General features: G+C 45.2%; 1 protein-coding gene across 1 annotated transcript; it reads left to right on the forward strand.

The window, feature by feature from the left end:
* Window positions 1-1,512: 1,512 nt before the first annotated feature.
* On the forward strand, window positions 1,513-26,567 carry Ccz1 (CCZ1 vacuolar protein trafficking and biogenesis associated). The gene is made up of 15 exons (XM_048436785.3): window positions 1,513-1,679; window positions 2,913-3,010; window positions 3,107-3,200; window positions 4,514-4,591; window positions 4,949-4,996; window positions 6,359-6,442; window positions 9,182-9,357; window positions 12,407-12,488; window positions 15,481-15,542; window positions 15,813-15,924; window positions 22,152-22,185; window positions 22,820-22,937; window positions 23,989-24,147; window positions 24,468-24,595; window positions 26,229-26,567. Exons 1-15 carry the CDS (start codon window positions 1,566-1,568, stop codon window positions 26,282-26,284), a joined length of 1,443 nt encoding a protein of 480 aa, XP_048292742.1. The 5' UTR covers window positions 1,513-1,565; the 3' UTR covers window positions 26,285-26,567.
* Window positions 26,568-27,122: the final 555 nt, after the last annotated feature.

Consider the following 27,122-nt stretch of genomic DNA (forward strand, 5'->3'; position numbering starts at 1 on the left):
TTGGGATTTAGCGGGTGTGACATCAAAGCCAGCTTTGGGAATGGCTTAACTGAGAATTCCTGAGCCTAGCGGTGCACAGGCTATCCCAGAATTTGGAAGGTGAAAATAGAAGGATCAGGAATTCAAGGCCATTCTTGACTACACTGTGATTCCGAGGCTAGGCTGGGCTATTTGAGACCCTGCTTTGAGTATTGAAAGGAGCAACAACACCTTTTTGGAAACAGGGTCTCATGGTGTAGCCTAGGCTAGCCTACAGTTTCTACATCCTAAATGCAAGATTATTGGCCTGTGCCATCACATTAGTTCTTTCTGTATGAAAATGAAGCAAAGATGGGACCTACTTGTCGATTTTCTTGCTTATATAGTTCTGTGTAGCAACGACAGTTTAATGTTGTGTGAATGAGTGCTCACGAATCCAATTTCAAGAAAAAACTATCCTGTATCTCTTCTGCAACTGTTAGGGTATGGGGTTACTTCACAAACACTTAAGAAGACAGATGAAATCGGAATCGACAGGATAGTTTCCACTTGGCCTGTTCATTTATTCACCAAGAAGACTATAGATTTACATGTTTTCACTTGTTCCAAGAAAGAAAAACAGCTTTATTTTGTCGGTGGTAGGGTAGACTTTTAAAAAAGAATTGTGTGTGTGTGTGTGTGTGTACCACACTGGTACCCATGGAGGCCAGAAGATGGCATCAGATCCGCTGGAGCTGGAGTTACAGACAGTTAGATGGGGGTGCTTAGAATGGAACCCTGGTCCTCTAAAAGCAGCAGGTGCTCTGAACTGTTGAGCTTTCTCTCCAGATCTATGGTGAGGTGGATTTTGACATTTGTGCCTTTGTTTACAGCCCACTGCTTACAACTAATATAAGTAGAAGTGCTATATATTTGAGGATGACCTTGAACTTCTGATCCTACCTCCATCTCACCAGTGCTGGAATTACAGGCGAGCATCACCACACCCAGTTTAGACGCTAAAGGGGAGAAGCGACTTCAACAAGTCCTCCCCGTAGTAAAAATAGATGTCAAAAAAAAAATAACAGATGTAAATGGGTCAAGCTTTAAGACACATGCATGTGTTCCGCTAAACCCTTCTTCACATTTCAAAAACACCGTATCTGTGGTGTACACCTTTTAATGCCAGCACTCTGGAGGCAGACGCAGGAGGAACTCCTTGAGTTCGAGGCCAGCCTGGTCTACAGAGTGAGTTCCAGGCCAGTCATGGCTACATAGTGAAACCCTGTCTAGAAAAACAAACAAACAAACAAAAAACCCCAAACCGTTCATTGTTACATTGCTCTTGAAATTCATGGTCTTCGCCCTTTATGATATGACAGATATCCAAGAGCCAATAAAATGAAACACACCACAGCCCATGAAATACGCGGGAAGCGGGTCTACCCGGACGTACCAGAGAAGGACCGGGCGCTGCAGGTTCTTCTTCTGGGTCAGTAGCGACCTCTTCCGGGCCGACGGCTAGGGAGGCGGAAGTGCGGCGTTCCCTGAGGCTGCTGTCTCTGAGCGGGCGGAGGGGAGGCTCCCGAAGTGGGGGCCGGGCGGGTATGGCTGCAGCGGCGGCCGGGACGGGGACTTGGGCGGCCCAGGAAAAGCAGTTCCCGCCGGCGCTGTTGAGCTTCTTCATCTACAACCCTCGCTTCGGGCCGCGCGAGGGAGAGGTACGCTGACGGGGCTACGGGGTTGCGGGGCGCGAGGAGGGGTCGGGGCACCAGCGGCCGCTGTCAGTGCTCGGGAGCTGCAGGGCGCGGCTGCGAGGCGGCTCCTCCTGATCGCCTCAGTCCTGACTGAGACTGCTCCGTGTCTGCTGTGACTCCGGGTGGGATGTGCCGGGCACTTGACATCGCAGGCCGGTCCTGTCAGTGAAGGTCCGTCAGGTTAATCCTTCCGCCCGGTTTGACTGTCTTTCCCTTTGATTCAACTCTGGGCAATCGAAATTGAACTTGTCTTCTCTCTTGAAAGTCTTCAATTGCAAAGGTGGAACCAGATTGGTGGATCGTAGCTCCTTTGGTGGTGGTGGTGGGGGGGGGGGGATTGGCGGACAAACACACACACACACACACACAGACACACACACACACACACACACACACAGACATACACACACACACACAGACACACACACACACACACACAGACACACAGACACACACACACACCCAAACCAACCAAACAAACTTGGAGGAGCCTCAGAAAGTTAATCTCCCCCACCCCCCACGGCCACATAAAATTAGTAAGAGATTTTGTTTGCTCTGGGTTGAGGGTGGTGACTTCCTCAAAGGATGTCCTGAGCTGTGTTTTGTTACAAATAAATCATAGCCCTATTTAGAGATTTTCAGTCCAAGTGCTCTTGAACAGACTTGGTTTAATTTGCCTCTCTGACATGCTGCGCACGTGCATACATGCCCCTTTCTCGAGAGGCTTGGTGACTCGCGGAAAGAAATCCGGGATTTTCATTAACCTCTTTTTGTACTACTGATGAAATGTGATTTGGGTTGGAGAGATGGCTCAGAGGTAAAGAGCACTGGCTGCTCTTCCAGAGGTCCTGAGTTCAATTCCCAGCAACCACGTAGTGGCTCACAACCATGTGTATGTAATAAGATCTGGTGTCCTCTTCTGTACTTTAGGATACGTGTAGGAACCCTGAATACATAATAAATACAAATCTTTAATAAAAAAAAAGAAATGTGACTTTGTGAATACCATGATTGTAAGACTGGTGGATGACAGTATTTACAAAACCACGATAAAGGAATTTTGGGTTTTCTAAAGTAATTTTTAGGTTTTGTCCTTAGCCTCAATGATGGGAAAAGTGGATGTTAAACTCAGCACTTTAAGAGTTAAGATGAATAAATGCTGATATTAATGCTGTGTTCTGTTTCTTCCTGCCTTAGGAAGAAAATAAAATTTTGTTTTATCATCCAAATGAAGTAGAAAAGAATGAAAAAATTAGAAATGTTGGATTATGTGAAGCAATTGTACAGTTTACGAGGTACTACTTTACACGATCTGGTTGTTGTTTTGTAGAGATTGGCGAATTCTTTCGACTTACTCTTCCAACCATGTTTTGAAAACTTTTTTTCCCTAGGACTTTCAGCCCATCGAAACCTGCAAAATCTTTACACACACAGAAGAATAGACAGTTCTTCAATGAACCAGAAGAAAATTTCTGGATGGTCATGGTATTTACATATGCAGTAATAGTGAAGTTCTGGGAATTTGTGTCCTTAGGAATCATAGTAAAATTGGGTGCAATTTAAAAATCAATATTACTATTCTGATTCTGACTGTTTAATCCCAGCACTCGGGAGACAGAGGCCCACAGAACTCTGAGTTGGAGGCCAACCTGATCTGGAGTGAGTTTCGGGACAGGCAGGGTTACACAGAGAAACCTTGTCTCTAACAGTAATAGTAGTAATAATAATAATAAAAAGAAACTTTCTGTCTACAGGTGGCGCTCTTTTGTAGGTACTTGTCTAGCAGGCATAGGTTCCTGCCGGGCTCTGGAATAGACACCACCAACAAACCAAAGTAATTTTGTGTCTAGTGGTCTAACATTTTTGTGTATTTGTAGAGTGGTGGTGAGCATATGTGTTTATTCATTCTTTGTGTGGGAGGGGCAAGACAGGGTTTCTCTTTTTAATTGTCCTGGCACCTTTGTAGATCAGGCTGACCTTGAACTCACAGAAAGCCACCTGCCTCTGCCTCCCAAGTTCTGGGATTAAAGGCGTGTGTCACTGCTGCCCCGTGAGCACATGTGTATGTATGGATGCGTAGTATGGATGCATATATCAACCTTGGGTACTATTTCTTGGGAGTCCACCTGGTTTTCTGAGCAAGGTCTCTTACAAAGCTTGGAGGCTTGCCAACTATGCTAATCTAGCAGGCTCCGGGAATCCACCTGTCTCTGCCTCCCTAATGCTAGGATTGTGCCACCATATCCCACTCTTTAACAGTTTATTCTATTTATTTAGAGGCAGGACCTCACTGTGTAGCCCTGGCTGGCTTGGAACTTTCTTTGTAGACCAGGCTGGCCTCTAACTCATAGAGATCCACCTGCCTCTGCCTCTTGAGTGCTAAGAATGTCCTGCTTTTCCATGGGTGCTGGGGATCAAACTCAAGCCTTGTGCCATTCTCCCCAGCTCTCAATTATTTTCTTATCTAAATGTTTTTAATTATGCTTATTTATTTACTTTGTCAGGGGAGGTGTGCCCGAGCACATGTGTTAGAGAGGGTTTGTTCTCTCTTTCCCCCCATGTTGGTCTGAGGGATTGAATTCCAGGTCACCAGCCTTGTAGACGAGTGCCTTTAACTGCTGAGCCACCTTGCTGGCCCTTGGTTGTCTGTATTTCATTACTGGAACTGGAACCCAAGCATATGCTGGGCAAACATTCTACCACTGAGCTACTGCCCAGCCCCAGATTTTTAAAATTAGGAGGAGGTTTAAAACATACAATCGTATCATTATATAATTTCGGTTTATCAAACTTCATAGGTTGTTCGGAATCCTATCATCGAGAAGCAGAGTAAAGACGGCAAGCCCATTGTGGAGTACCAAGAGGAGGAGCTGTTGGTAATGCGCCGTCTCTGTCCCCATGCCTTTAGGAAGGTTATTCCTAGATGTGTCCAGTGACTTCCTTTAAACTCGGTAGCTTCTTGGGGGGGTCATAGGAAAGTTTTATGTTTATTGCTTACTTTAACATAACCTTCTAAGAATATTTAAGGGCCCTGTCTTCTTAATCCTTCCACTGGTCATCTGGGTGTGAAGCCCTTCTAACAGCGACTTCTTGGTCTGTAAACTTGCACTTGAATGCCTGTTATTTCAGCGTACAACTACCATAGAACCAAGTTTCTAATAATCATGTGATTTGCTAAGAGTTGTCCTGTTGCTGTGCCTGGATCCAGTGAGATGCTGTTTTCTTGTTTGTAGGACAAGGTGTACAGTTCAGTGCTACGGCAGTGCTACGGCATGTACAAGGTAGGCGTGGCTTCCACATCCGCACTGCCCTCTGGGAAAGAGCAAATATACTGTTCTAAAATAATTCTTTATTTTGAAATATCATTACAATATTTTCTCCTTTCCTTTCCTCCCTACAGCCCCTTCCACATAGCTCCATTCACTCATGGTCTCTTTCTCTTAATCATATGTTTGTATGTTTGTATATATATGTACTACATACATATATAACCTAAATACACACACACATAAAACCTGCTCATTCCATGTAATGTTACTTGTATGTATATGTTTCAGAGCTGACCACTTGGTTATCGGATAACCCTTTGGTGGGGGAAGACTGTTTTTCCTGCTCTCAACATTCTTTAGTTATTAGCTTTTAATCTAGGTTAAGTCCCTTCCATAAGGTTTTTCCCTTCTGTGTTAGGATGGCTATTGGTGTCATCCTTGTTCAGGTCTTGTTTGGGCAGCCAAGCTGATGAGATTTCATGGGTGTAGCTTCTCTGACATTTTAGGAGATGCAACCTCACAACAGTCTTCCTGGTCCTCTGGCTCGTGCAGTATTTCTGCTTCCTGTTCTTCTGTGGTCTCTGAGCCTTAGGTGAAGGTTTGTGTTGTGGTTGTTCACTTGGATCTGGGCGCCACACGATCACTTCTTCTTCTTCTTTTTTTTTTAATATTTGTTTGTTTGTTTATTTATTTATTTATTATACAATATTCTGTGTGTGCCTGCAGGCCAGAAGAGGGCACCAGACCTCATTACAGATGGTTGTGAGCCACCATCTGGTTGCTGGGAATTGAACTCAGGACCTTTGGAAGGGCAGACAATGCTCTTAACCGCTGAGCCATCTCTCCAGCCCACGATCACTTCTTTAATGCATTTTGATCAGTTGTGGTTTTCTGTAATGGTCTCTGTTGCAAGGAGATGTTTCTTTGACGAGGGTGAGATCTGTACTCATCTGGCTAGACACTGGTGAAGGACATGCAGGATCTGACTGGGCCGGCATTCTCTTTCAAGTCAGGGTCTATCCACTGTGTTGAAGATAAGCTTGGGAAATGTTTATAAACAGTTTTGTTGTACTTTGCTTGCTGAGTCAAGTTTTCTCTCAATAGTCCAGGCCAACCTCAAACTCACAGTCATCTCGCCTCAGCATTCTGAGTGCCGGGATTACTGGTGTATGCTGCTATGTCTGGCTCTAAAAGTAGTTGTTTTTTTGGAGTACTGACGATTGAACCCAGGCAGATGCTCTACCATTTAGCTACATTCCCATCTTTAAAAATGTTTGCTCATTTTTATTGTAGTTTTTAATTTATTTATGGGATCAGAGAGATCGAGTAGCGCAGGTCATTGACTTTATTTTCCACACTCTTCTCCACCATTAGCTTTTTAATGGGACATTTCAGAAAGCCATGGAAGATGGAGGTGTCAAGCTTCTGAAAGAAAGATTAGAGAAGTTTTTCCATCGGGTAAGTGTCCTGAATTTTGTTTATAACGTTAATAATATGCAGACAAGTCTTGAGAGAGACATCAGTGCAGCTGGTATGAGTCAGTGGCTAAGCACTTAGCTGGTCTGGATAAGAACCTTGGCTGATCCCCAATGCCAGGGGGGTTATGGAGCAATATAGAGGCAGACACATTTGTTTTTTTAATTTATTCTTAAGGACATATATAGTGTATTAGTGTTTTGCCTGCATGTATGTCTGTGTGACATCCCCTGGATCTGGAGTTACAGACAGATGTGAGCTGCCCTGTGGGTGCTGGGAATTGAACTTGGGTCCTCTGGGAGTCACTAATGCTCTTAACCACAGAGCCTCTTTCCAGCCCCAATTTATTGTTCATATCTTAAAATGTATGTATGTGTGTGTCTATGTGTGGGTATGTGCACGTGAGTGCAGTGCTCATAGAGGCCAAAGGAGGATGTCCGATTCCTTGGAGCTGGAGTTACAGACAGTTGTGAGCTGTCCCCGCCAGGGTGCTGGGAACTGAACTCTGCTCCTCTGCAGGAGCAGTATGAGCTCCTAACCATGGAGCTCTCTCTAGCTTTGTTTTCTTTAGATACAAACCTAGACCTTGAATGTGGCAAGGAACCCAGGGCAGTGAGAGCTCATCAGCCTGTAACCTAGGCTATTGGAACAGAGCACCCTGTCTCCATCCAGGGCTCCTGGGGCAGCTCCCAGACATGTCTTAGCTTAATCTGCTTCTGCCTGCATCTGTGTGCGTGTGGTGGGGAAGGCTTTCTTCAAAAGCTGTCTTACTATGTGGGTGGGCTAGCTGAATAGAAAAATTAGACCAGTTACTGGAGTGCATTTTTACTTTATTTTATGAACACACACGCATGCGTGCGCACACGTGCATGAGTGTGTGTGCGCGTGCGCACACACACACACACACACACACACACACACCTTTCTATTTATGTATTTTTTGAGGCAGGATTTTACTGGTTAGCTTATACTGACCTCAGAGTTGCAGTACAATAATCCTCCTGTTTCAGCATCCCAAAGTGCTGGGATTAGAAATGTGAGCTGTCACCCGGCTCTGTTGGTTCTGCTGTCCTCACAGGCCTCATGTGGCCTCACTCAGGAAAGGGGGCTTTAGCTGTGCAGTCGTTTGGATGTGAATGGCTATCCTAGGCTTATAGATCGAATGCTTACTCATCAGGGAGCGGCACTAGTTGAAGGGATTAGTAGGTGTGGCCTTGTTGGAGAAAGTGTGTTTCTGGGGAGAGCCCTGGGGTTTCCCAAGCCAGTCCAAGTGGCTCTCTGTTCCTTCTGCCTGTGGATCCAGATATAGAACTGTGAGCCCCTTCTCCAACACCATGTCTGCCTGCGTGGTGCCATGCTCCCACCAGGATGACAGTAGACTAACCTCTGAACGTGTAAGCCAGCCCCAGTTAAATGTTTTCCTTGCCGTGGCCATGGTGTCTCTTCACAACAGTAGAACACTGCCTGACACGCTGTGACACAGATTCAGTCACATGAATGTGACTGTCCCGAGTGATGACATCTCTGAATAGTTACCAGTCTCTTTCATTGTGCTTTGGGTTTTGCTTCACTTGCCCCAACCTCTGTCAAATTCAGTCTATGTTCAAGTAATATTTCTCAGCTTATTTTCTCCCTAAAATACCTCTTGTCTTGGTTGCTGTTCCTTTGCTGTGAAGAGGCACCATAACCAAGGCAGTTTATAGAAGAAAGTCTCTAACTGAGGCTCCTTTACAGTTTCAGAGGGTGAGCCCATGACCATCACGTCAGGAAGCATGGCACCAGGCAGGCAGGCATGGGGCTGGAGCAGTAGATGAGAGCTTACATCTGTTTATATAAGCAGCAGGCAGAGAGAAAGAGTGACTGGTTTTGGCTGGGGTTTTGAAGCCTCAAGGCCCAGCCCCAGTGACAGATGCCCTCCAACAAGGCCACACCTCCCAACCCTTCTCAGAATTGCCCCATCGACTGAGGACCTAGCATTCACATATCTGAGCCTGTGGAGGGCTTCTCTCAAGCCACTACATCTCTCGTTCCTATTTCTGTATTGTCCATTTAACTTACTATGACTGTGTGCATGCAACCTGGGGTTGACTTTCAGCTGCCTTCCAACTTATGCACTGAGTCAAGGTCTCTCCCAGAGGCCACTGTTTCAGCAAGTCTAACTGGCCAGCTTGCTCCATGGTCCCCTGTCTCTGTCCCCTCAGCTGGTATTACATGGAGCCATCACGCACACCTAACTTTTTCTGTGGATGCTAGGATCTGAATGCCAGCCCTCATGCTTGTGTGAGCAGCGCTTTAGTCTCTGAGCCATGTTGAAGCGCTTCTCACTCTAATGATAATTTACTAAGTCACTCTGGTGCCGTCTGTCTCAGCCCCTGTTCTGTCCTCATCGCTGTCCTGTCATGAGTTAACTGTTGTTTGAGTCAAATGTCCTGACTAATGTTCTTCAGAACGGCACTGTGTCTGTCCATGGCTCCATCATGTGGATTCTTAAGGGGCTGAATCCTAAGAGATGAAACATACCAAGTACACAGCGGGCTTTCAGCTTTTCTGTTGATTTTAAATCCAGTTACTCTTGACTTAGTACTTGTCGGACTTGTCATTGTGCTGTTCATCAGAGTGTGACTGCCGTATGTAGCAGCCTAACGTGAGATTATTTCCAGTGAGGAGCACTGTATTGAGTATACAAGTATGCTGTTAAGCTTGTGTCTTATTTTCCCACAGTATTTGCAGACTCTGCATTTGCAGTCATGTGACCTACTTGATATTTTTGGAGGAATCAGCTTCTTCCCATTGGATAAAATGACATACTTGAAAATCCAGTCCTTTATCAATAGAATGGAAGAAAGTCTAAGTATAGTCAAATATACTGCATTCCTCTACAACGACCAACTCATCTGGTAGGTAACGCCCTGTGGCTTGGCCTGTAAGAGACGTGGTCAGAGTAATAAACTCAGCAGCAATTGGTGCGGTTGTCTGTCACAGCTGGACAGTTCTTGGTAGGAATTGTCAGATTAGAAGGATTACTTAGAACAAAGCTAGGGTAATAAACAATTACAGTTACCAAGCAGAGGAGCTTAGAACTAGAGCCAGAACTGAGGAGATGTCTCAGTGTTAAGCCCTTGCTGTCCTAGGATGAGGATCGGAGTTCAGATCCTCAGAACCACATAAGTGCCGGGGGAGGTGGGGTGGAGTGGCAGAGATGCGGATAGCTAGCTAATTTATCTGTGTTAGCGAGCTCTCGGTTTGAGGAGAGAGCCCAGCTCAGTGAATAAAGTAGAAGAGCCATTGAGGATGACTCCTGGTATTAACCGTGGACCTCTTTATGTCAGTGCATACACTCAGTGCACTCCTACACATGTGCACCTAGGTACACATAGAGTCATACACGAACATATATGAGAAGTGGGGAAAAAAGATGGAAGCAGAGGAGAAAGGCAGAGGGGAGGAAAAGGGGAGGTGGGGGAGAAGGGAGCTGTTCTCAAATAAATCAGTGTCTCCACCAGTTGGGGTGACAGATGAAAGGCCACTTAGCATTGAAGTAAAGACAGCAGAAAGCTGCACACAATTAAATAGAAACCAGTTTAATAGAGTGTGAGTGTCACGTGTGTACACATGAATTGCTGAGATTTAAGCTAGGGAAACAATGCTTCTGGATTTTCACTATTACTGTATGATACATGTGTGGGCACATGCATGTGGATGTCCGAGAACAACCTATGGAACCGGTTCTCCTTCCAGTTCTATGTGGGCCCTGGGGCTCAAACTTGGGTCATCGGGCTTGCATAGCAAGTAGTACCTTTATCTACTGAGCCATCTTGCTCACCTTGGTTGGTGTTTTATTTCGTTTCTGGTTTTTATTTTTTGAGATGGGGTTGTACTATGTAGCTCAAACTAGTGTGTAACTTGTGATCCTCCTGCCACAACCCTCAATCCAGTGCTTACGTATATATCAGAAGGAAAGTTGTATCTCGATTTTGGTTTTACTTTGTCCTTCCTCTATCATCTCAGTTACTTCTGCAAAAGATAACTCTTATAACCACCCATGTGTTTGGTTTGGAAATTTCACCACCTAACAGATTGCTGAGGGTCGGTGCTGCCATGCAAGCAGCAAAGGTTTTGAACCACTCTTCCTATCTATGCACAGAACATCTGTTTCTGCTGTAGGGACCCTAGAGTATTTACGTTCATTTTTAAACATTTATTTTTATTTTATTTATGTGTATTGACGTTTTGCCTGATTAAATTAGGCTGGCCAGCCAGTGACCCCGGATGCTCCTGTCTCCACCTCCCCAGCACTTGGATTGCAGGGATGTACTGTCACACTTAGCTTTTTTTGTTTGTTTGTTTTTGTTTTTTTGAGACAGGGTTTCTCTGTGTATCTCTGAGTGTCCTGGAACTCACTCAGTAGACCACATAGATCTCAAACTCACAGAAATCTGCCTGCCTCTGCCTCTCTGAGTGCTGGGATTAAAGACGTGTGCCACCACCTCCCGTGGTAGCTTTTCACACTTAGCTTTTTACATGGGTGCTGGGAATGTAAATTCAGGTCCTCATGCTAGTGTGGCAAGCCTTTACTCCTGAGCCATGTTCCCAGCCTGTGTTGCATTTTCGATATGGTCAGGACTCATGAGAACTGAATCCTGGAAGCAGAGGTGGTGTGGGAGATGATCAGGTGTACAGATAGTGAGGGTGTGCTGTCTAGAGGAAGGGGCAGCAGCTTTTGCGAGAAAGGCCAGAACTCATTCTAACAGGACAGGAAATGGAAGAGGCATTCATGCAGTTCTCCCAGGACTTTTCAGTGACCTTGTTTATCTCCTGCCCCAAAACAACAACAAACACCTCTTCAAAGGTAATGTCCGCCAGTTCCCAGCACTTTTCCTTATTCTTGCCTCATTTGAAATGAGATGATTTGCCTGAAGTCAAACCACATATATTTCTGATACCTATGGTCAAGTTATGTATCTGTAGCATAGTGGTATTTTCCAGAATGTGCTCACTGTGTAGGTCAGGATGCCAAGATGTGTGCTACTAGAAGGAAGCATATGGTTACTACTGCCCTAAGTAACCAGAATGGGCTTCAGCCTGAAGGTCAAGTCTATTGGATGCAAAGAAATAAAAACTGTGTGTGTGTGTGTGTGTGTGTGTGTGTGTGTGTGTGTGTGTGTGGTGCATGCATGTTTGAGTGCATGTGTGTGAGGTGCACATCTCTCATCCACCATTGGTTCCAAACTCAGGTGACCAGGCTTGTGCAGCAAATGCCTTTACCTGCTGAGCCTTCTTGCTGGCCCTGTTAGGGTTTTTGTTTCTCTCTCTCTCTCTCTCTCTCTCTCTCTCTCTCTCTCTCTCTCTCTCTCTCTCTCTCTGGTTTTTCGAGACAGGATTTCTTTGCGTAACTTTGGATCCTGTCCTCGAACTTGCTCTGGTAGACCAGGCTGGCCTTGAACTCACAGAGATTCTCCTGCCTCTGCCTCCTGAGTGCTGGGATTAAAGGCATGCGCCCTCACTGCCCAGCAGGGCTTTTGTTTCTAGTCTCATTTAAAATACAGAACTGTGGAGCAGCAGCTGCTAGCGGGTCAGCATGCAGTGCTAGTGCCAGCACTTGGTTTGTGTTTCCTCCCTGAACTTCCCAGGTGGAGGAGAGGGAATCTTCTATTTGTCTTTGTTTTATCTCGTGCAGTGTGTGACATGGCCTGGCCTTGAACTCTAAGTAGCAAAGGTTGACCTTTGATCCTTCTGCCTTAACTTTTTGAGTGCTGGGATTACAGATGCAGTGCTGGGGATGGATCTCAGAGCTTCATGCATGCTAGGCAGTTCCTCTCCTGTCTTAACTACATCCCTGGTTCAGCATCTTCCTATTATGGAAAGACAAAAACAAGCTTTACTGTAGAGCAGGGAAGTCAGAAGACCAATTCCAGACTGTAACCCAGTGTTTTCCCGATGTTTCAGGAGTGGATTAGAACAAGACGACATGAGGATTTTGTACAAATATCTCACCACCTCACTGTTCCCCAGGCACATTGAACCTGAGGTATGATTGCATCCTATGGATGAAGACATGCACATGGTGGATGGGAGGTGGAGATGGGTGCTGAGGTGGGCAACAGGACTCTGCTTTATGTTGGTATGTGAAACTCAGCAATATTTAGCTGTGTAGTGTTTGATCATGGTCACATATGAAACCATGAATGTCACCTTTTCTGTGGTCTCTTGTATTCAAAGGCAGTAGGTGAAGCGATTCATGGGACAGAGAGAAAGCTGGGTCTTGGATGGGGTTAAAGAACTCTGTGAGAGCCCCGGCTGAGTCTGCCGCTTCTCATCTACATTGTGAATAGAAGACTAACTGCCTAGCTTGCTTTGCCACTGCGGTACTTCATTTCCAATGTTCCACAGAGAACATTAAGCGCTAGTGTTCTTCCCAAAGTATTCTTTTATAGTTTCTTAGGCTGGAAGTGTTCACCGCCCATAACGTCGTTATTTTTGCTTGTTCTGTTCATTTACAAGCTTTTTCCCCTCCTCATCCACCATCTTTCTCCAGTGTTTAAGGCCTTGATTTGAAACAATGGGAAAACCTCTCTGATCAACTCAAGGGGAGGCATGTGGCTCACTAGCAGAGTACTTTCTTGCATGCACAAGGCCCTGGGTGCCAGCCTTAGCACTTCCAGAAAACACTGAAAGAAATTTGAAAGAGCCTCATCCAGAATTTAGCTCTTTTCCGTCAGGTTGGACACAGTGGCCAACAGTTGTTGGGTACTTACTGTGCACTAGTGATGCTCCCAGTGTCCAGTGCATCGAATGCCCTTGTGAGCCTCCGGAGCTATCTGAAGAGTTGGTTACTCTATCAGGAGGTTACTCAGGCTTAGGGGACATCAGCACTCTGCCAAGATGTGTTAGCTTCTCATCACTGACAGGATACCTGAGGAAAACAGCTCAGAGGGGAAAGCTTGATTTATCACAGTCTCGGGTTTCAAAGGTTGGCTGCTTGTATGTGGCAGAGGCTGCCTGCCCCAGGTTGGAGAAGCAGGGAGAGAGCAACCAAGGTAGATATATCCTTCAAGGGTATGCCTGCTGACCTACTTCCTCCAACAAGAACCCATCTCAAATAGTACATTCAACTTTGAATTCATCAATGGATTTTGCCATCAGTGAGCTTGATATCCACAAGGTCCAGTCACCCGCCGGTAGCACTACCAGCTGGGGACCAGTCCCTTAACACACAACCATTGAGGGACATTCTAGATTCAAACCCTACAGTGTCCAACAAGGATGTGGTAGAGCCAGGACTACTCTGCCAGATATCAAAACCTTGCTTGTAAGCACATCCTCCAAGGAACTACTTCTGATGCTTGCCAACTTCTGATAGCATGGTGCCACAACAGAAGACTTTATGCAATCCGTGATTACATGATTGAAGAACAGTGTGTGTAATGTGGAAGGCTACAACGCAGCATGGCAGTATGAACTTGTACATGTGAGAGCTTCTCTCATAGATTAGTATTGGGCTACACACTTTCACCATGGGGTATACTATGCATTGGGGATATTCTGAGGTGATATGTTGTCTTAATTAAGGTTTCTATTGCTGTGAAGAGATACCATGATCATGGCAAGTCTTGTAAAGGAAAACGTGGGTGGCTTTTCAGGTTCAGAGGTTTAGTTCATTATCACAGTGAGACATGGTGGCATGCAGGCAGATAGAGTGCTGGAGAAGGAACTGAGAATTCTAAGTCTTTGATCCTCAGCTAACAGGAAGTGAACTGAGACACTGAGTATAGCTTGAGCATATGAGACCTCAGAGCCTACCACCACAGTAACACACTTCCTCTAACAAGGCCATACTTACTCCAACAAAGCTACACCTCCTAATAATGCCACTCCCTATGAGCTTATGGGGGCCAGTTACTTTCAAGCTACTACATTTGTTAAAACCAGAAGAGCACCAAACGTTTTTCAAAATTTATTTAATTTTATATGTATGGAAATTTTGCTGGCACATATGTCTGTATATCATGTGCATGCAGTGCCTAAAGAGGCCAGAAAGGACATTGGGTCCTCTGGGACTGGAGTTACAGATGGCTGAGCTGCCATGCGGGTGCTGAGACTCAAACCCAGGTCCTCTGGAAGCACAGTCAGTGCCCTTAACTGCTGAACCATCTCTCCAGCTCCTGAAACAATTTTTTTTGTTTGTTTTTTAAGCAAAATCAAAACATGATAAGTACAGATCTTTGAGGAAACTTGGTGTCATGGATGGAGACAGATACTTTGACTTCAGACAAGCCTGTACTTCTGTAACTTTGAGTTCCCACGTGCAGGAATGTAAAGAAGGCAGTCTCCATGGGGTAGTATGAAAAGATAAGAACCTTTCGCCACATGGACATTTTAGTTAGTAAAGAACTGGATTAGTTTGTGGGATTTAGGCCTAGATGGACATTACCACTGTCCTGGTTAAACTTAATTTTTCGTGTATTTTTGTAGCATTTGTACTATATTTTCTCTCAATATTTCATACATGTTGTATACATACAATATGTATATTAATCATATCCACCACCAATGCTTCTTTTTCAGCTTCACCCAGAACCCCCAAACCATTTCCTCCTGGCTTCGTGTTCTTCATTATTGTGTGTTACAATACTGATCTCCTTGTCATCTTCCAGCTCTCACATTCTTCACCCTCCCTTCTCAGGGCTGAGAGCCTTCGATGGAGGTGGTGGAAGGCTGATATAGATGACCTGTTCTGCCACTGACCACTCAGTCACTTAAACCCAGCTTTGACCAGCTAGTTATCAAGGCCCTGCATTAACCATTATCACTGAAAAAACAAACAAACCAACCCCTGGCCAAGGTTGAAAATGGCACAGTTCTGTGGGCGCACACATAAATTTTAGAATGTAGTTTCTTTTTTTTTCTGGTTGGAGAGAAATACAGGAAAATGATATAGCAAAATGGCATGAGACGACTAGCAAGTAGGACCACTGTGAGAGGCAAACAATCTAATTGTTCTCAACATTTGTTGTTTGCAGTTGGCAGGAAGGGATTCCCCAATAAGGGCAGAAATGCCAGGAAATCTTCAACACTATGGAAGGTAGGACTTCATTGTTTGTTTTCATTATCTCTTCTGGTAAAGATAAAGTCATGAGCATTGAATTGCCCTACCGGCAATAACACAAAAAGGAAATTCTGTTGTCTCCAGGGACATTAAACTGTTCCTTTATTGTATTCTGGTTTTGGTGTTTACCAAATGGCATCTAGCATCAACAGAACAATGATAGCCTTTGACTAGGAATGTGTTCTATTTATGTTGTGTTTACAATTTACCTCATTGAGTTGAGTCATCTCTGTGTTTACTTTTAAGATTTCTTACTGGACCCTTGAACCTTAATGATCCAGAAGCAAAATGCAGATTCCCCAAAATTTTTGTAAATACAGATGACACTTATGAAGAGCTCCATTTAATTGTTTATAAGGTAACAACTGTTTTCCCTCCAGTGTTACAGATGACTACTAAAGCAAACCTCCTTTGCATGTGTAGACCAGCACCACTTCACACCTCTTAAATGTTTCTTGGAAAAGGGGTTGCAAACTCTAATTTCTGTAAAACTCAAAATGGGTGCTCTTCTGCAGTAGGAAGTTTGCTTTCAGTCCTTTTAGACAATTTTGCTACTAGTGAAAGAATTACTGGCTCAGGCGGGATGTTCAAGTTTCCAGAGTCCCGAATGCCCACAGACCAAAGGCTGTGAGAGGTGGTGCCCACGGAGTACAAGTGCCTCCCATCAGTTCGCTATGGCCATGCACCGTGAATTCTGCTTTTGCTCGGAACTCTAAAGTTTTAGGCTGGCTGACTGTAAGGACGGTATTTTGTTTCATGATACTCCCTTGTGAGAGTATATATGTATGTTAGGGCGAGTTTTCTTTTCACTTTGGAGTGAGGCTTCATTGTTTGCCCAGTCTGGTCTTTAACTTGAACTCAAGTAGTCTTTACTTCTGCCTCCTGGTAACTGGGACTGCTGGTGATGCCATGCCTGGTTAGTGCTTCTCCCCGCCTCCCTCCTCCCTCCCTCCCTTACCTTCTCCTCCCTCTCCTCCCTCTAGTCAGTTGTGGTACAAGAAAGAGAACTGGTCACAGGTCTATCTTCTTTTCTACCTGAAGCTACAGATACAATTTCATTCAAAGGCTTAAAAATTATGTCACAGTAAAACGGGAGAAAGGATGACACAGTTTGAGGGACTCCTGTCGTTGTCTGGATAATAGAAAGATTAAAAACAACGTCTAAGCCAGGTGGTAGCGCATGCCTTAAATCCCAGGACTCTGTGAGTTTGGGGCCAGCCTGGTCTACAGAATGAGTTTCAGAACAACCAGGACTACACAGAGAACCCTGTTTTGAAAAACAAAAACAAAGAACGACAACCAAAACAATGCCTGAGAGAACTCAGAGGAGAGAAGGCTCCAGTCTGGGCTGTGAGGAGACAGGGCTGGTGCAGGCGAGCACTGTTTTTGGAGCGTACAGACTCCCCAGCTCAGCAGTGGCCTGCATAAGCCAGGTGTGGGAAGTGGGCTTGGAAAGAGAGAAGTAGGGGTGTTGTCTTTGAGTCAGTATGTCCTTCCCCTTCCTGTCCTTGCCCACAGTCAAGGCTGTAGCTGAACCTGCAGCAGGCTGAGACAGAGTCTGTTTAAAAGAAAGTACTGAAGGAGAGAGACAAGGGTGGCTGGGTGAGCATGTGTGCCAAGAAGCCGACGACTCTTCTGGAGTTCCATCCCATGGCATGGCCGCCTCTCTCATCCTGTACCACACAGAAAGCCGCCATCCCTCAGCGGCTTTGGGTTCTCTTATGCTTAAGTCTGACAGAAATCCAAAGACCCTACAAGCCCCCAAAGGGGAAAACTGATTCTAGGGATAGACGAGGACTTTAAGAAATTGGTATACACAAAGCTGAAGAGGCGGCTCAGCGGCTTTGAGCCCCGGATACCCTGGCAGAGGACTTGAGCTTGGCTTCCAGCACCCAGGTTATACAGCGTCTCACAGCTGTGTGCAGCTCCAGCGCCGGGGGGCCGACGTCCTCTGACCTGGGCACTGACATCCTTGCAGGCACAGTAAATAAAAGTCAGTATGCATTGATTGGAGAAGTTGTGTGCATTAAGGTGAAGCAGGATGGTATGAAAGGGTCCAGGCAGCCCAGTGGAAGGGCTCATGACTATAACTAGGGCATTCAGGAGGCCGAGGCAGAGAGGTCATAAGTTCAAGGTCATCTTAGCATTTAGAGTGGGAGTACTGTCCCCCTGACAAAAAGAAAAACAAAACAAAAAACCACATTATAGTAAACACAATTTAATTAAAAATATCACTTAAATTTTTTTATGTGGCTGGGTGTGGTAGTACACACCTTTGATCCCAGTACTAGGAAGGCAGAGGCAGGTGAATCTCTGAGTTTGAGGCCAGCCTGGTCTACATAATGAGTTCCAAGCTAGCCAGAGCTATACAGTATGACTTTGTCTCAAAAATATTGTTTTATTTTGATAAAATATGCAGTTAACACCATCTCTTTAAGAACTCTTTGTCCTTTATACAGTAACTCTCCATTTCTCCACCCTGAAAATACAATTTTTAAAAGATTTTATTTAAAAAATTTTCTCATTTATATGTGCATGTGTGTGTGTGTATATGTATATACATACATACATACAAGGGTACTTGTGGAGGCCATAGTAGGACACCAGAACCCCTAGAGCTGGAGTTAGAGGCAGCTGTGGGCCCCCCAAGGGTGTTGGGAACTGGATTCCAGCACTCTGCAAGAGCAGCTAATACTTTTAATTGCTGAGCCATCACTCCAGACCCACTGAAAATACAACTTTTGAAAGATGAAATTCATTAGAAGGGTCAAGGTAAGTTGGCCCATCCTGGATAAAATAATAAGAGATACGCTCATGGGAGGAAGTAGCACGCACAAAGCCCTTGTGTCTTAGTTAGGGTTTATATTGCTGTCATAAAACACTATGACCAGAAGTAAATTGGGGACGAAGGGTTTATTTTAGCTCACAAGTCCATATCACAGTCCATCTTCCAGGGAAGTCAGGGCAGGAGCTGATGTTGAGGCCATGGAGGGTGCTGCTTACTTGTTTGCTTCTCACAACTTCCTCAGGCTGCTTTCTTTTAGAACCAAGGAACCAGTACAGGGGTGGAACCACCCACAATAGTCTGGGTCCTGCCACATCAATCACTAATTAAGACTTGCCCAGGTCAGTCTTATGGAGGCATTTTCTTAATTCTGGTTCCTTCTTCCCAGATAACTCTAGCTTGTGTCAAGTTGACATAAAACTAGCCAGCACACACCTGGCTTCCATCTCTAGTACTGTTTAAGTATACTTTACACCACACTACCTAAAATTATGGAAGACTGAAAAGAAGAGGAATTAATTCCATAATTCACTATTCATTCAGGGAGAGGAATTATATGAGAAAATGCTTCATTCGGAGGGACACAGGTTTCCAGAATGAAGAGGTCCCCTGAATGTCTGCCACAGTCCTGCACCAGCACTGTGCAGTCTCAGATAGGAGGACGGTCCTGAAGGGTTTCCACCTGCAATAGACTCCTCCAGCTCCAGGTGCTGTGTGACCAGCCGAAGCTCAGTAGAACATGTGTGTGGCGTGTGTGGCATGTGTGACGCCCTGGCTTCAGTGCAGTGTTTCCCCAGGAGTCTGAAGTTGTGAGAGGGAGTGGCTTTGGTGTAGGCTTTGGTGTTGATGATGGTGACAATAATGTTTGGTTTTTTGGTGCCAGCTCTCAAACCCAGGGTCTCGTGCATGTTAGACAAGGACCCGACCACTGAGCAGCATCCCAGCCCCACTGTAAGTTTGTTAAATCAACTGTCAATCACAGATGAGACAGGGAAAACAGACAAACTCAAGTCTCGCTGCGCCCCCACGTCCTCTCGGGGCATAGCTGTGTGGCAGCGGCCTGAGGAGGGTAAGCCGTGAGAACACCTGGAATCCGCACCGCGGGTCTGACCCAGAGCAGTACCGAGGCATACTCTAAGGCAGCGTTGGAGTAGGGGAAAGTCTGTCGTCTGCCAAGCTAGAATCGTGGTGTGTTCACAGACAAGGGTTCACTCACTGAGCCGGCGCTTAACTGGATTGCCACCTCTAGACTCTGTCTATAGATACAGTTTAAGGTGCGCTGTTAACTTGTGCTATGTAGAGTCCTTATCTTTTTAAATAGCCTTTTGGGGATGTAATTTACCCACTAATGTAGTCAAGGGTCAGTTCAGTGGCCTCTAGTTGCAACGTTCAGGAGCTCCCAGGACTATCTTCACTTTGGACATCAACTGCTTTTTTGGGTGTCTCCAAGATCACATTTAAAGTCATTAGTTCATGGGAAAAACAGAACCCCGAAAGGCCTTTATGCTCATAGGTTATCTTGTAACAGTGACGGAGCAGAGATGGCAGTCAGTCTAGGACTGGAGTGGTTAGGAGCACTTGCTGCACAAGAGTGAGGACCTGAATGCAGACCTCAACACCAGCACGACAAGCATGGTCTCACATGCACCTGTATCTCCAGCTCTGCGGAGTGGAGTGGGGCGTTCTGAGAAAGGAGGGTTGCTGGGGCTTGTATCTGCCACTTTAGTTGAGAGACAACAACAAAACCCCATGAACTCCAGGTTTAGGAGAAGACCCTGCTTCAAAGGAACAGGGCAGAGATGATGGATGCCTTCCTCTGGTCTCCATGCAGGTGCGCGCGCGCACACACACACACACACACACACACACACACAGAGCATGTACAATCAAGAATCACCAGACTGTCACACTTCAGACAGCACAGCTCCAATTTCTGCAGTAATGAGGGAAGTGTGTGCAGTGATGCCCTCTAGGGAAGTTGTCTGGCCACCATACCCAAAACTTTGATAGTTCATGGTTGACCTTCTCCCCAGTCCTGCCTCTATCAGGCTGATTCCAGAGGATGCTTTTTTTGTTGTTGAGATTCCTGTGTCTGGTATAGGTGTGAGGGTAAGGCCATCATAGGAGGATTTGAGAAGTGGTCTATTTTTGGAAGACTTTAGAGATTGGTGCTAACTCTTTAAATGTTTGCTGGAATTCCCATAGAACTCTCAGTACATGGGTGTTTGTGTGAGTATTTTTTTTTAATTTTAGTTTTTTTGGAACAGGGTCTCACTATATAGTCCTGGCTGTCCTGGAACTCACTCTATAGACTAGACTGGCCTTGAACTCACAGACATCCACCTACCTCTGTCTCCCCCAGTGCTGGGACTAAAGGTGTGCACCATCACACCTGACTCCGTGTAAGTTTTTGAATTACAAATTTCTCGTTGTCATCTTACCGTGTTCCATTTCTTCTCGGGGCAGTTTCAGTAGTTTGTGTCTTCCTTGGGCATTTATGAATTCCATTAAGCTAATTAGTTTGTGGGCATACACATTTTCACAGTACTTGTGTGTTGGTTTTTCCTCCTCTTCCTGTAGAGGCCATAGTGATGTCTCCTTTTGATTGCTGTCTGTGGTACCTGGAGTTCTTCTCTGTCATTTTTTGATTCTAGTGTGAAGAGGGTTTGCAGTCTTGTGTCTGTTGTTCTTTTCCCTGGAAGCCAATTCTGGCTTCATGTGCTTTCTCTCTTTTTCCTTGTTGGGGTCATTTTTGCTTTGATTATTGCGACTCCTTTCTTCTGTTGGCTTCAGGTTCAGTGTGCCCTTTTTCCAGTATCTTCAGATGGGACCTTCGGCCATCAGTTTTAGAGCTAAAATTTCAATTCATGTGTAGTTAGAAAGACTGTCCGTGTAACACTGTGTGGTGTGTGTGTGAGTACGGCTGCCTGTAGAGGCCAGAGCTGCCAGATTCCCGTGTCTGGAGTTTTGTGAACTGCCCAACCTGGGTGTAGGAACTAAGCTCAGGTCCTGTGCAAGGATGGTGCATGCTCCTCACTACAAGCCATCTCTTCAGCCCCTGTTTGTTTTGTTTTGAGACAAGGTCTCACGTAGCTCAGGCTGACCTTGAATTTGCTGTGTAACTGAGACTGCCCTTGAACTCCTGATCCTCTTTCCTCTGTCTCCTGAGTACTGTGTGTATCACCACACTTGGCAATTTTAGTTTTATCTATGGTTTTTGTTGTTGTTACTTGCTGATGTCATAACTGCAATTATTTGGCAGGATTTTAGCAACATGTAGTCTCTTTTAAGTTTTTTTATGGAAATTGTTAAGTATACACAGAAAGACTAGAACAATGAAATCCGAGGCATCCATCAAAGTTGAGTTAATAAGACACCAAATCTTATTTTTAAGGTAGGGTTTCTCTGTGCAGCCCTGGTTGCCCTGAAGCTCTCGCTATAGACCAGGTTGGCTTCGAACTCAGAGATTCAGCTGCTTCTGACTCCTGAGTGCTGGGATTAAAGCTTGCACCACCATGCTCAGCTTCAGATGCCAGCTTTTTGTCAGTCCATTGTACCGTTTTGTTTTGAGAGCATTTTAAATTATGCCACTTCATTTTTTAAATCCTTTGTGTCCCTGACTGATGAGGCCATGTCGTACCAAACAAGCCAGCCCCCTTCATATGAGCCTCTGTGTTGTCTGGTGGACAGTTTCTTCCTACAGTTGATTTGTTGAAATCAAGACAAGCTCACCACATTTGCTTACAGCCCTTATTCCGCCTCTCTGTACCAGTTGTAATCTCTGGTTTGTCTCCCCACAGGCCATGAGCGCAGCTGTGTGCTTTATGATTGATGGTAGGTGTCCTCGTGGGTCTGCTTGCAGCCTGCCTGGGTCAGATCTCTGCAGTTTGCTGTGTTCTGTCCTTAAATGATCAATATGTTGTCACAAGCCATGGGGAGGCTGTTTTAATCACTGCTCCCCATTTGGAACCTCTGCTACCTTCATTGATCCCTATTACATTTAAAGTCCAGCAGTAGGGCCAGTGCCTTTCTGTGCTCACTGACTGTGGTGGGTGGCAGTGGTGCCTGCCCTCTAACTACTCAGGATTAAATGAGGTATGTTTGAGATGAATCAAACAGCCAGTGACTCCGAGTGCTGTGTCCTGTGTGTTAAATAGTACTTGACCTTCTTAGGTATTTCTGGGGTGGGCAGTGCATTTGCCACTACTTACGGTATATAAAGCCTCCCTCGTAGTGAAAAGGCTTCCCTTTTCATGTTAGCTGTAACCAACTCTAACTTTTCTATTTCTGTTCAGTTTGGGAGGAAGGGCATCTGATTGTCTGTTTTGCTCCCTAGTTGTCTTTATCTCATTTAGGTGGTCAGTAGATTTTTCAGGGGAAACTGTCAAGTATTGAACTGTAGAATGAGTAGGAACTGTCAGACACAAAGTACTATAGCACTGAGTGCTGTCTCTCAAACTCCCGCCAGCCTCCACGCAGCTGACACTGGAGTTTTGCCGAAGATTGGACAGCATCGTTGGGCCCCAGCTTACAGTGCTGGCATCTGACATCTGTGAGCAGTTTAATATCAACAAGAGAATATCTGGGTTTGTATCTGCATCATGTTTATGCTCATACACTAAGTGCTTAGGTCAAGTGGCAGTGGCTTTCACTGAAGGGCATGGGCAGTGTTAACGCTGCAGCGTGTCTGCTGTTCCGTCCCATCTGTGACGTCCCGAGGAAAGGAGAAGGTATGTCCCCATTTGGATTTCATCTTCCTTCAGTGGAAGAGGCTGATGCAGCTTGACAGCTCTCACTGGGATAGTGGAAATTACATAGTGAGCTGCAGTCCCGTGACTACTTCACATGGAACACATTATTCCGAGCACTGGAGATAAACGAAATGTTAGTCTTCTAAGTCGGGGCAGCAGAGATCAGTTCTTTCTGTGACAGAACAGGTAGTCAGTCAGACTTTGTGGACAATATGCTTTCATTTAGAAAAAAATCACATAGCAGGGAAAATATTTTTGTTAAAGTGGACCAGCTCTCTGGAAAATTTTATCATATTAGATATCACATGTTATTATTGGATGAAGCATCGGTTACAGCTGAGTTTTTTAAAAAATTTATATTAAAGATTTATTTATTTTATGTACATGGTGCTCTGTCTGCGTGTACACCTGCATGCCAGGAAAGGGCATCAGATCTCATTATAGATGGTTGTGAGCCACCATGTGGTTGCTAGGTATTAAACTCAGGACCTCTGGAAGAGCTGCCAATGCTCTTAACTGCTGAGCCATCTCTCCAGACCCCACTCACTGAGATCCTTGACTTGAACACCCAGCCATTGAAAACGCAAGACCTTCATACAGCGTGTCTAGGTCAGAGGACGGGCTTCAGGAGTCGGTTCTCCCTCCATCGCGTGCATCCTGGCTTCCAGCTCAGGTCTTCTTGGTGGCGAGTGCCTTTCCTCTCTGAGTCACCGTGCCAGCCCTGCCATACAGTTTTGGTTCATGAATTTTGTGTTCAAGAGGTTTTTTGGGTTTTGTTTGTTTACTGAGACAAGGTCACATGATACTTTGAAAGTTTCACACTGTGGCTGTGCAGTTGGGTAATTATTCTCTCAGATTGTTACACCTCAGTGTCATGTTTGGACAGGTCTGAGAAAGAACCCCAGTTTAAGTTCATCTACTTCAACCACATGAATTTAGCAGAGAAAAGTACAATTCACATGAGGAAAACGCCGAGTGTGTCGCTCACGTCCGTCCATCCAGATCTGATGAAGATTCTAGGTGACATCAACAGTGACTTCACCAGGTAATTCTAGCCGCCTCTCAAAGTGGGTGCTGTCTTTCTGAGAATAGATTTTAAAGGAATTGTATTTATTTTTTGTTTGTTTGTTTACACAGATTTCACTCTGTAGCCTAGGTAGTACTCCAGAGCTCTCTGCCTCCCCTGGAAAGGGCTCAGGCTCGACCCACTCGTGGGTGTTATTCCCACATCACACGAAGTTGTCTTCATTCACACATAACTCCTGACTGAGACGACAGTTTAGTGCCATTTCCTGTCTTGAGTTCTTTTTCTCCCCACAGTTGAGCTGGGTGTATAAAACGATCCCATCTGAAACTTTCTTACAGAGCAGATGAAGATGAAGAAATCATTGTGAAAGCCATGAGCGATTACTGGGTTGTTGGGAAGAAGTCTGACCAGCGGGAGCTGTATGTAATTCTGAATCAAAAAAACGCAAACCTGATCGAAGTCAATGGTAACTAAGATTTGATATTTCAATAGAATTTTAATGCCACTGATATTTCAAAGTGATCTTTCCCCTGTATTGAGAAATATTATAGAACCTGCATGTGGTGGTTCACATCTGCAGTTCCAGCTCTCAGGAGGCTGAGGCAGGAGGATTCGGAGTTCAATATCATCCTCAGCTACATAGTGAGTTTGAGGTCTGCTTGGGCTACCGGTGACCCTGACTCAAAAAAGCAAACAGGGCCTGTGAAATGGCTCAGTGGATGCAGGAACATGCTGCCAAGCTTGACGACATGAGATTGATCCCCGAGACACACAAGTTGTCCTCTGCCCTCAACACGTGTGCCATGGCACACACATACATGCCCATGCTCACGTACTCAAATGCACACACACAAATAAATATGAAGTCTTAAACTTAATAATGCCTTAAAAGAAAATTGTTTTCAGCTGGGCAGTGTTCATCTTTCATCCCAGCACTTGGGAGGCAGAGGCAGGCGGATCTCTGGATTCAAGGCCACTCTGGTCTACAGAATGGGAGCCAGGGCTACACAGAGAAACCCTGTTTCGAAAAACCAAAACAAAGAAAAATAAAACTAAATCAACACCCACAGCTGTACACACTGCACAGATGTCCTTTCATCTGTCTGTGATGAGACCACGTCTCTCTAAACACGGTACCTCCAGCTGTCACCTCTGCGCATGAGCAGAACGCAGTTTTTTTCTGCCTTCCCATCAAAGTTGGCTGGGTCTGGCTGTTTGCACAGTGCGATCCAGCAGCTGCTTTGTGGTCTTGATGAATGTTGTCCTGAAGCAGGGGTGGTGCTGGGCCGGTGCTCAGCTGTAGAATGGCACCAGCAGCAGCACGATTAGGGGACATAGCCCATTAAGCACACTGTAAGGGAAATCGAGGGGCTTACATCTTTACTTTTGCCTATTTGTTTGCGGGTTTTTGTTTTATTTTTTGAGACAAGATCTCCTGTCTGTCTGGCCTGAAAGTTACTATGTAGACCAGTCTGATCTTGAGCTGAAAAACCGTCCTCCGACCTTTCTCCTGAAGAATGCGATTACAGGCAGCCTCACCATCCCAGCCTTAAGACATTTTATATCTATGTTTGTATTAATATTTGTGTACTTGAAAAACATCAGTTAGTGCATACCTGAAATAAAAACAGGAATTTAGAGGAGTGGGCATGTAGCTCTGGTCCAGCATTTGCCTGCATACTCTGGGCTCTGGGCTCCATACTTGGCACCACCGAGATCAAAGTGAAGTGGGAGTGGAGTAGTCAAGGCCATGGCCTCTGTGAAGCATTTGCTTTACATCCCAAGTTTTAGCCAGAGTTTCTGAGCACCCCATCCGCTTCTAAAGAGCGCCATCCTTGTATGCTCCTCACACCGCTTCTTCCTGACCCCGAGAGGTGGCATTTCTAGTGTGCTGGGAAACAAGGTCCCAGGAGTTTGTTAGTTGTTTCCCCCGCTGCCTTCCTTTGTTTAATTTTGTTGTTATTGCTTAGGCTTCTGGAATTTAAAGTCGACATTAATGCAGACTTACTTATTTCCTAACTGTATCCCCAAAGAACTGAAGGTCCTGACCGAGGAGAGAAGCTGTGTTCCTTGATACACCGTTTTCTGTTCTTTTGCAGAAGAGGTGAAAAAGCTCTGTGCCACGCAGTTCAATAACATCTTCTTCTTGGACTGACTCCACCGGCTCCCCGGGACCTCTTTCAAAGCCTCAGCAAACCTTTGTTTACCGTTACAACTTACTGGTCATGACACTGACTGGATTAGTGACGAGAGTAAAGCAATACCTGCTTTGAAAAATCAATTTCTACTTGGTCTGGTGATTCCCTGAGGTTTTTAGATGCTGAATATTTATGTGGAATTAGTTAAAGGTAGTCAGCTGAATATCATTCCATTCTTCTGACATTATGTGGATATTTTACTGGGAAATAAGACTAATAAATTGTTAAAGTTTTTAAAAATTCTGGTTTCCTGTTGAGTCTTCTGTTGCTGGTTGTTTGACTACACTGGCCAGTGGGGCTTAAAAGTCATGGTCGGGGCCAGAGGCACAGCTCGGCTGTTAGGAGCACTGGCTGCTCTGGTGGAACACTGTGGTCTGATTCTCATCACCGATACTGGGTGGCTCACAACCTCCTGTAACTCAAGCTCTAGGACAGTGGTTCCCAGCCGTCCTAATGCCTCGCTCCTTTAATACAGTTCTTCATGTTGTGGTGACCCCAACCATAGGATTATTCTCAGTGCTGCTTCCTCACTACAATTGTGCTGTTGTTATGAGTCATAATGTAAATATTTATAAAAGTATCTGATGTGTGACCCCTGTGAAAGGGTCCTTCAACCCACAGATTGAGAACCACTGTTCTAGATCTCATGCCCTCTTTGGGTCTCCTGGGGTACCTGAACTCACGTGTACATTTGTGCACATATGCAGTTAAAAACAAAAGTCTTAACCGAAACAGTCAGTATTCTGACAGTGTGGGATGCTCAGCATTGGGGTCTGCCTGTTCACGAGAGCAGAA

The sequence above is a fragment of the Myodes glareolus genome, chromosome 2 (genome assembly GCF_982192425.1).
Source record: "Myodes glareolus chromosome 2, mMyoGla1.1, whole genome shotgun sequence".
Lineage (NCBI taxonomy): Eukaryota > Metazoa > Chordata > Mammalia > Rodentia > Cricetidae > Myodes > Myodes glareolus.